Source organism: Micropterus dolomieu, linkage group LG08 (genome assembly GCF_021292245.1).
Source record: "Micropterus dolomieu isolate WLL.071019.BEF.003 ecotype Adirondacks linkage group LG08, ASM2129224v1, whole genome shotgun sequence".
In the NCBI taxonomy this organism is placed as follows: Eukaryota; Metazoa; Chordata; class Actinopteri; order Centrarchiformes; family Centrarchidae; genus Micropterus; species Micropterus dolomieu.
In genome coordinates, this window is record NC_060157.1 from 24,165,186 (window position 1) to 24,176,970 (window position 11,785).

At 40.6% G+C, this 11,785-nt stretch overlaps 1 protein-coding gene across 2 annotated transcripts; it reads right to left on the minus strand.

The window, feature by feature from the left end:
- Positions 1 to 1,157: 1,157 nt before the first annotated feature.
- On the minus strand, positions 1,158 to 11,102 carry rhoab (ras homolog gene family, member Ab). 2 transcript variants are annotated; one of them, XM_046055226.1, is made up of 6 exons: positions 10,954 to 11,102; positions 10,556 to 10,771; positions 8,196 to 8,353; positions 6,969 to 7,089; positions 4,969 to 5,099; positions 1,158 to 3,395 (listed from the first exon to the last, which is right to left on the minus strand). In XM_046055226.1, the coding sequence occupies exons 3-6, from the start codon at positions 8,349 to 8,351 to the stop codon at positions 3,222 to 3,224; spliced, it is 582 nt and encodes a 193-aa protein (XP_045911182.1). In that variant the 5' UTR covers positions 8,352 to 8,353; positions 10,556 to 10,771; positions 10,954 to 11,102; the 3' UTR covers positions 1,158 to 3,221. The 2 variants fall into 2 exon arrangements, with proteins under 2 accessions (XP_045911182.1, XP_045911181.1); XM_046055225.1 differs by having other exon boundaries at positions 10,556 to 11,079.
- Positions 11,103 to 11,785: the final 683 nt, after the last annotated feature.

Consider the following 11,785-nt stretch of genomic DNA (forward strand, 5'->3'; position numbering starts at 1 on the left):
TGCAGAATGATTTTATCGTCTAAGTGATCACCACATCATCAACACACTTGCTGATGAATGATGTCACTGATGTAAATCCCTCAAGGTTGATGTGGCTCCCCGCGGCGGCGGCCTCTCTGAACATACTCCAATCTGTGCTCCCTAAACAGTCTTGCAGAGCTGCTGTAGCCTCATCTGTCCTCACGGTTTTAATTGGTGGCTTGACCCTTTTAATCAGCTGGGTGTAAGGAGGACTGGAAGAATGTAAACGGCAACAACAAAAACACTGGAGAACTATGTGGGCAGATAGTATGGCCAACATCTAACAATTAAAAATCCACATCTAATAAACATTGTCCATCCACTTGTTTGAGCACCAGGCGTCATTTATGTGCATACACAGACCTTCTCCCCTTGTCTTACCAGACTCTTGTGTCCCTGTCTGCGCGGAATAAACTCCTCCTATCAGGTACACTGCTATGTACTCTTAACCCTTTGGTAGAACGACTTGTGTGCTTGGCGTTGTCTAGTACTTCCGAAAATTGGCCGCTCTATCTATACCCTACGCGGGTTAGAGCTCAGTTTGACTGAGGGTGATTCTGTCCAGAGTTCACTCCGTGACGGAGTGGAAGTGGCGAGGGTCTAGTTTTGGGAAGGCGTGCCCAGTTCTAAATTCTCCCTATATCTGATGCTTGCAAAGTGACAATTAAGGAGACTTGTTTCTGTGTCTATATGATTTCCCCTCTTTGAAATACCCATCATGGCATTTGCCTTGAGGTTTGGTGTTTCTTAGTTACTTCTATGAATACCAATCAAATTGTTTTTTACTTTATTGTGAATAAATTCGTTATAAGACCACCTTATGTGTGAACATCTTGAATCAACTAGCTACAAGTTCACCGGCTGAAGCAAACTGTTTTCTTAAAACTATTGTAGAATAAGAATAAACTATTTTTAATGGTAAACACTATTTGGGACAGATGTGAGAGTAGATTTTAAATTTGATTTGTGTCTTTCACTTTAAAAGAAGTATTTCTTTTGTCAGTGTCATTTGTGTTTGTAGTGTTTAGCCAGGAGACCTAAATAAAACCATCAGTTCATAAAACTACTACTTCATCGCTCCATACTTCATGTTTATTAACTGAACCCCCTCAAAAGCACAATGAATAGGAGCTGGGTGTTATAGAAAGTAATTTATTACACAAACCAAAGCCAGTTTACAAATACAGTTCCTAGTCTTGTGCGTGTATGGTCTAGTATGAACAAACCCACATTTCATATTTACAGACTTTGCATACATCACTGCTTCAGTATCCAAAAATAGGATTTAAAAATACAATAAAAAGCAGAATAAAAAATGATTTACACATAAGACTTAATTGTTTTTTCAGCCAAGTTTGTGTTCAAAACTAACAAACATAAAAAGAGCCAGCACATTGTCCTAGCAATGCTCTAGACAGGCAGCAGAGAGGCCAGTCTTTCTCCTGACTGCAACAACAGAATTTGGAAGGGATGATTGAATGGGTCATTCGAAATAATCAGAAATTAACATAATAAACTAAAGCAATGACACAAGCAGTCTTCCACCTATTTTAAATAATAAGATTGATTTATGATTTTTTTAAAAGCAGGAAATAAAAAAAATAAAGGAAGGTATAACACTGGTTGATGAATCCCAAATGTGACTGGCCACACTATTAATAGTGTGGAAAGACCTTTAAAAAAATACCCACAAATTTAAAAACATTGGTAAATTCTGCAAGTTGATAGTGATTACCAACGTGTTTTACCCCAAAATCAATCTGGATGCCCAACGTGACAGTTCTGGCATTTCCATGAACAGTATTCTGGATTAAAAAGGTTATGACATTTGTGTCTTTTCTTTTATGTTTAACTGTACATTTGACTTTAATACATGCCTACACAAATAAAATTAAGTTGTTCATCCCAAATAAAGAGATCAGTGGTGTGCATGTAAACAATAGTCTCCTCTAAAACCAGAGGGAAGATGAGCACCAGCAGTCAGCTTTGTGGAACAAGAGATGGGAGCTGAGCCATGGCAGTTTGTTTGCTCAGGATGTTATGCAGGGCGGGAAGCTACCTTTGTCATCAAGTAGGACCATAATTTACCTGCTACTTCCACTGATTCAGTGCAAACAATGTTTTTAGTGTCAAAGAACCTTCAGGTGACAGCTCAGTACACAAACCAAGTTTCAATGTCCAGCCCCGACACTTAAGGCTTCACATTGCTGCTACTATGGAAGTTAAGTAAACTGTACACTGCCCTTTACAACACTATTATGGTAAGATACCTAATATGCAACGCAGCAACTGGAATACAGAGCCACTTTGAATTACAACACACATGATGCACAGAAAAAGTTTTACTTACTTTTCTTATTTTCTGTCGACTGAAACTGAACTAGCTGCAGTTTATCTACAAAAGACCCAAAACCTGACAGCACATCACAACATTGTGGATCCAACAACCCTCTCAGGCCAAACCTTTCCAAAATACAAATGCATGGTGATTAACTTTGGGGTTGCTCAAATAACCCGCCCTGGTCACTAGAACATATAACAGTTAAACTGAAAAAAAAAAGACAAGAAGGAAAATTAAGTTTTGATATGGTTTGGTGTATGCAGTCTATGCAATCACGGTCATGCCCACAAACTATACTTCATCACCCTAATTCCAGGTATTAACACATAGGAATAAATAGTTCACTGGTGGCCATTTACAGTGATACTCCTTAACTGTGCTCTGTTTGCCCTAATGCAGCTGTCAATCTATCCAGCAAGGAAAGTTTTTTTGTTGTCCACACTGAAAACAGTCAATTGAACATCCCATTATTCCACAGAAAATGTATCAGGTTTACCAGTCCACTAGATTTGTGTTTAATTATTTTAGAAAGGACTGGGATCTCCTAATTATCTTTATCAGTGTCTGTGGCTTGTTGAAAAGACACAATGTTCGGCTGGTGGAAATTTCCCACCTCGATAGTAAACCTGCAGGGTAAAGAGCCAAATGGTTAACAACATTTACTGTGCTCCCTCCTCCATCCATCAGTCCCTCTCCATAAAAGCTTTGCAAATCCTAGGCAAAATTCAGTCCAACAAAGGGATTTTTACAGCTGCAGTCACTTACTGCAATCGTTTCTCCATCTACCCCCATCAAGTGATCCATCCCTCCTTCCCTCCCACACTCCAGGTGAAAACTATGTCCAACTGTGTTGGCCATTTTACAGTAGCACACATTTATTGCTCTTCTTGCCACGGCGAGCCTGCAGTGCTGCCCTGGTGGCCATCTCGAACACCTCCCTCACGCCGTCCTTGGTCTTAGCAGAGCACTCCATGTAACCAAATGCTGCAATCCGGCCTGCCATGTCCCGGCCTTCCTCTGACTTCACTGGCTCCTATTCAATGAGGAGAAAACCAATTTAGCGTAGGAACACATTAAGAAGTCTAAAAAAACAAACAAAAATAAACTAGCTAATAAAGCCAACTACTACTTTAAATGCCAGTGAAAGTTGTGATGTTTATACTATTTTACCAACTTCTCTGTACTTCAATGATGCATAAAGTTAAGGGGAAACAGAATTAGGTGATAGGGGTCACGCCCTGAACACATCTACCCTTGTGATGCTAAATTGCAATGCATTTTAGGATTCATCCAATGGTGAAGGGACTGATTACCCAGGCCCCCAATGGGGGGAGGACCCTTGAAATGCCTGAAATAAAAATTTGTTTGTTGTTTGCAATGTTTTATTTCTAAGTAAGTAAGTGGTTGTGTAACACAAGTCAGAAGTGGTGAAACTAGACGCTTGAAATGGGTCTCAAGAATAAGTGTGCAAAAATGGCTTGATAGCTCCCGAAGCTAATAGTTTAGATTGAAGGCAGGAATCTAGCTTGATGCATATTTGCATAGTAGGCTAGAACATAAATTAATGACAAAAAATATGTATCATTAGTCTATATATATAAAAATGGACACACAATATAACAGTTTTCACAAAGGGATTCACCTCTGGGTCGTTGCCTCAACAGTTCAATTAATTTGAACTTTAGTTGAGTCAGATTTTCTGTTTGAAAAATTACGGCTGGTCAAACTTTGTAAACATGGAGCGTTTGCCACGTGAGAATAACTGTCAAGTAATAACCCGATTGATCGGGAACAATTCACAATAGCCTTATTGCAACAATGCATTTATTGTCCCCTTTTAAATAGTGTGTACTAGAATTTTATTTAGCGCCACATGATTACACTTGAATGATAAAATGTGCTTGAAATTGTTGAATTGCAAAACACAGAATTCAGAAAAATTTTAACGGAGAACACTAATTTTGGGGGAAAAAATCAAACGGAATCTGGCAAAAATTAAAACGTATTTCATAGGGCCCTATCCATGGATTTATCTCCCAATATCTGAGTGTAGCATAATTGTAGCAAGCGCATGTCGAAGAGGAACAAAGAAGGTGACGAGCCTACACAGGTAAAAATAAGTGTGCTGCATCTATGGTGAAACCAAGTGTCCACATTAGACGCCCGCTCCGTGACACTACTAGTTTTGGAGGGGCTACCACCCCCCCTGAAAAAAATCCTAGGGGAAATACTGCATAATGATAGCGCCACCTACTGATCAACAACTGTATTTAATTCCTTTGCCGCAATGACCAAACTCACCCAACAGCTATGCTGATATGTCACAGCCTGGGAGGTGTGAGGGCCTGCTCCTCGCTGCTCGCAGTTTTAATTGTTTGTTGTAGTTAGATGGCGTCATGTTTTAGTGCCTTATGAACTGGCCCACCTACTCTTTGCATTTTCAGGTGTCAGTGTGATTATTTGAAGCCCCACCATGCCCCCATTCACTCACAAGAACCCAATCAGCAGAATACTATAAATTGTTATACATCTTAATGTAATTTAAAAAGACAGGTCTAAATCGTAATTTGAGTCAAGGACAAAAACATTTTTAATTAAAAAGGTACCTGCTTCATCTTGGCCAGCTCTCGGCGTGTGTGCTCATCATTGCGTAGGTCTTTCTTGTTTCCTACCAGGATGATAGGAACATTGGGACAGAAGTGTTTGACCTCTGGGGTCCACTTCTCTGGAATGTTTTCTGTGATGGAAAGAGACCAGAGAACAAAGAAACAGATTAGTACTCACTGGCCAGAGATCTTGTCAGATTTTGTGTGTATTGTCTAAGACAATTTTGGTTGTCAAACTTAACTTTAATGCATGGCCCATTACAATAGAGGTAAAACATCTAAAATAAAACTTTCCAGCAACAGGAGGCCACCACAGCTGAACAAAGGAAAAAGTGATAGAACTATAAAACCAGTACCATTCTTGCCCTGTCACAGTGGAGCGTATGTCTCAACTAAAGGAAGTCTAAAAACAGGAAGTCTCTATAACCAAAGTATATAATCCCAAAAACTCTTAGGACACGCTGGTGCCATTTTTTTTGCTTCAACTGAAAAACCAAAGAAACTGACAATTAAACTCTTGCATAAAAGTTTGAGCAATTACCTTTATCTTTAAATTAGTTAACAGAGTGCAATCAAATGATGCCAGGATATTGATTAGACTAACATTTACAAAAGTAATTTAATTTAAAATGTGAGTCACTTCAATTCATTGATTACTAAAAAGCATCGACGCAAATTCTTTGCATCAACGCTTCGTTTAATTCATATAACTATATAGCACACGGACATTTATTACTGTGGCACATCGCGCTTACGCTGTGTTAACACAACGTGACTATGATGGCGCTGCTTGCAAAGTGAAGGAAGAGAGAGAAAATAGTGGGATGAAGTAGAAAGTGTCCAAAGTATGGGATTATTTCAAGCTAAAAGAAAAACCAACTCTGTAATGTTACCGTCCGTCCACCGTAAAAACGAATCTACCGCAACAGCACAGCGGCACCTGATCAGAAAGCACCCGGTGTTCTGCCAGCGGACCACAGACAAGGTAACAGCAACTTTAGCATTTAACTGAAATCATGATTGAGTTGAAGGCTAGCCAAAGTAAGCAGCAGACCTCAGCTGAAAATGTCCACACGGGCGTTTGTTGTTCTCCTGGTTGGGCCGTGGTTGTAACGCCATAGCCATGAGTTAACTGGGTGTCGGGGAGCCGAACCTTAGCATTACTTTTATAGCACTCAGGTGATGTTTGTGAGTGCTAAAATCATCGTTAGCTGCAGCCCTACTTTATTTTCACCTTATTTTATGCAAACCCTTTTCCACATGATCAGGGAAGTTCTATTCATAATAATTATGACAGAAAAGGCATGGCTTGTTGTTTTACAGCATTTCTCCATGCCAGTGCATGACAAATGATTTGTATGTGTTGGGGTATGTGCAAATGCAAGTGGTATCAATAGTCACAACAGCTGGTCACACTACAGACCACAAAAATTCTTTCTTCTTATGAAAAAGGAAAATAGGGTAGTGCATAAGAAAGACAAAGATGTGGTAATTTATGTCATGCTTGAATGTGTGAAGATGTGTGTCTATGTGTGTGTGCACACGGTTTGTACCAGAGACGTTTTATAGTGACATACCACATTTAGAATCTTCAATACAACTCTACAGGGAAAGCCAAAGACAGCGTTTCTCCCGCCCCTCCCGTTAGAAAGCCAATCGTCTTCTTTTAACAGCCGAGGAAGCAAAACCAATTGGGTGGTTTCACTGACGCAAGGGTCTACTACGCATGCATCACTACTACCACACATGCGTAGTAAAACCGGTTAGGAAAAACTTTTTTTAAACCATATTTTGGGGCAAAGCCGGCAAACTTTTTAAGCAATTTATAGGGTTTTACTGCCGATTCTGTCCCTGTGACCAGTTAAAGTGCAGTTCTGGCTCTCTCCCCATTCAATTAGATAGGGGCCTGGCGTTGTTAGTCAGAAACAACTGTCCAAAGGCGTTTCCAGGATGGCTGCCAAGTGGCATGAGTTGTCTATAAGGACTTTGTTTGTACTCACCCAAGCTGTCAGGACTGTCTATGGAGAAGCACATGAGGATGACATCGGTGTCTGGGTAGGAGAGGGGTCTCAGCCTGTCGTAGTCCTCCTGCCCCGCAGTGTCCCAGAGAGCCAACTCCACCTGAGAATATGGGGGGAGAGAGAAAGGGAGGACAAAGAAAAGACACAGAGTGAGAGAAGTCAATACACCATGTCAATTCAGACCTACACAAATGACACGCTGAAGCCAGCAAATAACATTTGATAAAAAAACATCAGCGAACATCATGTAATGTGTGTTTGTTTATAAATGTGGAACCATTTTTAAGTCAAGGTGAAACAACACAGATTTGATGGGTTATACTGGGAGTTGTGATGCCCACCCCATTATTTAACAGAAGTTGGCACCAATAAAAAATTCTAATGCTGTCACTGAAGTAATGACTCTTTCCTTAGTCCTGACCAGGAACTATAAAATGACAATTTTCAAGAAACAAGTGCATTATAATAGCAAAACAATTATGAGTACATGGTTAAAAGCAAAGTTTTAATTTACTTTACTGGGATAAGTAATATTGCAGAATTATTGCCCAACACATTACGTATCACTGATGCACAAAAGAGACTGTGGTACACACTGCGTAGGTGTGGAAGTGGCAGCTGAACGCATACGAACATCCTTGTTGATACTTGGAAAGGAAGAAAACTTTCCTTTCAATTTCACTCAGCCAGCTCCTGTACACCCCCCCTTCCTTTTTTTAAATTACAGATCTGCATGATTCACGTAGGTCAGATTTTCAGGTCGGAAAAATCACATCCCTGTTTTATTTAATTGTCATTTTGTGTCATTACACTTACTCTGAAAATTGAGAATAAAGTAATTTGATAGAAAATATTTTGATAATTGAGCTGCCTAATAATTCTGCACACCAATAGTTGCGGAGTAATTCCACACACTTATATATTCTCCCGAGCAAGACAAAACCTGCTTTTCCTTAGTTAAACATTCAGGTTTGAGGTTCAATTATATTTTGGATTGACTGAGAGCACTGTTTGTTCAATGATAAAATGAATCCTGAGAAATACAATTTGCCTAATAATTGTGCATGCAGTGTAAATGCCATTTGTACACCAAGTAAGAGAGTCACTTAACAACTGGATCAATTAATCTACCCAGAGGCACAACTCTGAAATGATAGTACATGGAAAAGACAGGTAGTAGTGACAGAATCCCTACAATTGTCTCACCTGTTTACCATCCACCTCTATGTCAGCAACGTAGTTCTCAAACACGGTGGGGACATAGACCTCAGGGAACTGGTCCTTGCTGAAGACAATCAAAAGGCAGGTCTTTCCACAAGCTCCATCCCCCACTATGACCAGCTTCTTACGGATGGCTGCCATCCCTGCAGAAGATACAGAGGAAGACAGAGTTTATGATCAAGGAGCCACAGGAAAAGCATGACAAACTAAAGAGGATGAAGTAGAATCAGAAATGCAAAGTGTCCTCCATTGTGTGTTGCTTTGGTGCAGCCATTGCCCAAGTTACATGAGTGAGCTCACTGTATTTTGCTGGGTCACAGCTCTGCACTAACCTTTTCCCCCCTCAAGGAGCACACATGCTCCTAAATGAAAACAATTAGGAGCACACAAAGAAATTTAAGAGCACAGTGAAAAATATTTAAGTTGCATAGAGTTTATTAACAAACAATTTCTTATATAAGACGTGGTATTATGCTCATTTTTAGGTTTAAAATCTTATTTAGGGGTTGTACCAGAACAGGTTTACATGGTTTAATTTTCAAAATACACCATATTTTTAATTACTGCACATTGATTTTAGCTATGGAGTGATACATCTTGCCTCTACATGATCTTTGTTGGGAGTCGCACTTGCGCAGTTCCTAGTTAAGGACTACTAGCCAATCAGAAGCAGAGAAGGGCGGGTCAGTGAGAAGCCGGTAAACACAGCTTCGTTTCAGCTGTACATCCCCTTACCAGCTTAGCAACATAGACTGGAGCAAGAGTTTCAGAGTGGTGAGTTATCAGGTAACAAAAGTATCTTTCATCCATAAAGTTTTAACTGAGCTCCCTACATCACAGTAACAACTCCACTGACTTCCTGGAGGGTAGCTAGTGTTTGGACTGGTTTTCCACCGGTGGTTTTGAGGGCGTGTCGGACTAGCCGCTTGGCGAGCATTATGACGTGAATTTTGCTTTCTTCCCTGTGTCATCACAGGGATGAAACAGTGTTTCCCCTATATTCATTCATTCAGGAGTGGAGGTGTGCCTCTGCTGAATTATGGACAGCCTACTGAAATTTCCCACAATCATTAAACAATCCGCTACTAATGTTTTCACTCGCACACTGTGCAAGCACGGTAACTTTAAACGCTTGGCTAGCTTCCTCTCCTCGTTCTTCACAGAACATCTATGTGGAAGGTGCTGTTATAAGAGCAGCGTAACTCCTGTATGGAATTGAGAGGTGCGTAGCGAGTGTTTTATTGTTCAAGCGGCAGAAAGTGATGGTGAATACGAGCGGAGCAAAATTATCTGCCAGCAAATGTACGTGCCGGTTACGGTGTGTCAGCTTCTCAAAACCAAGACCAGTCAGTCTGTTTCCTAAGAAGTTGTGTATTGGGGTTTTATATTCAGACACACAGCAGGGTGCAATACGCGTACAAATCTTTTTCGCTCCACCTCTGCTGCTACAACTCCATCCTAGGGGAAACACTGTTAACAATGAGTGATCATAAATTTTGTCTTGATTTGTCAATCAAGTATATTGCTGTTGTTTGTCCCCAACACCATATCACCTGTCTCTAGCTCTAATTTATAAAGTTGTTGTCTAAAAAGACCAACTCACACCCAGAATATTGTTACACCATCAATAGCTTCCAGTGTTCTGTCAAACTGGCTAGCCACTGATGGGTTCAACCAGGAAGATTGCTTCTTCACAACAAATAGCTACTGTCCGCAGTGGAAGAATGGGTGGGGGGGCCTAGCCACACTCAACACTAAGCGAGACCCACACATACAAATGACTTCCATGCGAAGATTGTTCAGGACAAAACCTTGTATCAGAAAAGTGTAAAACTATCATCCCGGTGTGCTCTATGGTCACTGACATATTCTTAATTTTAAACACAGCCGTATTTTGTATGTTTAAGTTAACTACCACTAGCTCCTATTTAAGAAGTGACGCTGAGACTTTGGGAAGCCGCCTGGTCAGCCGAGGCAAGTCGTGAAAAAGCGTCATTGTGTGGCTAAAGGCTGGATCGCCAGTCCAGGCCGGTCTTTACGCTCAGATTTATAAGCATCAGTTTAAGTTTTAGACTCTGGCCAAGGTCTTTCGGTCACAGGAGTTCCTACACTCAGAATACAGATGTTGTCTCCTCGGCACAAATGCGCGGCCATTGCGGAAATTGAGCTTAGTTGGGGGAAAGCTAATGTAGCTACAGTTAGCTAACCTCGCTAGCTTTTAGCTTTGATACCACGGCCTCTTAAAGCTCCGGGCAACTTTTAAAAGAATCCTGTCAGCATTTAAAATAAACAATACGAATAACCCGCCACTTCATAACTGTCTGGTATTCCATAAAGTCGCTTACCTGCAGTTTAAGTGGATAGCAGTCGGATTTTTCAGTGTTTCCCGGAGCAGCGTTGCTTTGTCGACCAGTCTAGTCGGCCGCCGTTTCCACCCGTCTCAGCTGATAGAACACTTCACGGGGGCGCGCCGCCAGGGTTTGTGGTTTGTAGCTGGGGGGGGAGGGGTAACGGCCACGGACCCGAGAGCCACACCTTCGCGGACACGAGGTGTACGAGCACTAGGAGCAGAGTAAATTACTGGCCAGTCAACTGAATACAGATCTGTAACGTTAGTGCAAGTACGTCTGTAATGAATATTAAATGATAAAAATGGAGGTGAAAATGCATTTGAATTGAAAACTAGAACGGGCATTCACTATAGTAAATGCGTGTTAGAGCTTTCAGCTGTTGTGGCTACTACCAATGCTGCTGCAAAGTACTGCTCCATCAGCAATTTCAAGTCCTTTAGCGTAGACTTTACTACAGGTAAAAGAATCACATGCCACAGACTAATTCAGTTAAATATTGAAGTAGCAATCAGCGTTGGACGGGCGCATCAGATAGTGTCAAATATAACCAGCTGCAGCCTGCAGACCGTGACGGAAGTTGACAGAAGTTGAACTTCCAAATATGGTTTGTCCCAGAAGACACTGCGCACAGAACGTGATGACGTTCATCTCGGCCTACGTACATGATAGATCCTAATGCAAACCGTTCTATTCTTTTTTTTTTATTGTTATAACACATTAACATACAACACTCTCGTATGGGGAACAAAAAATTAGATCACTTAGTACAAATCAAAAACCAGTCTTACAAACACAGGAAATAAATGAAAATAAATAAACAGAAAGGAGAATGGGGGTACCAGTTAGTGAAAAGGCTATAGAAAACAAAATAAGGTCTCATTTCGGTGCAGCAATATGGGGAGATTGTTAGAACAGTAATTGCTTGGATATATCTCTATACATCTTTCTTGCAATTATACTAGATTTAACATTCTTCAGTGATGAAAAGAACAACTTAAAATTATTTATGAACCACAAAAAAGAAGGCTTAGAAGATTTCCACTTACTACAATGGATATGATATTTACCCATGAGAACAATCATATTCACCAGATCAGACAAAGGCGGATCTACATTGTCCATATAAAAGAGGATGTGTGACAAATTAAAAGATGGAATATTATCAATCTTAAGTGACAGCCAATTATGTAAATCAGACCAAAAGGTTTTGGACAAGGGACAGGA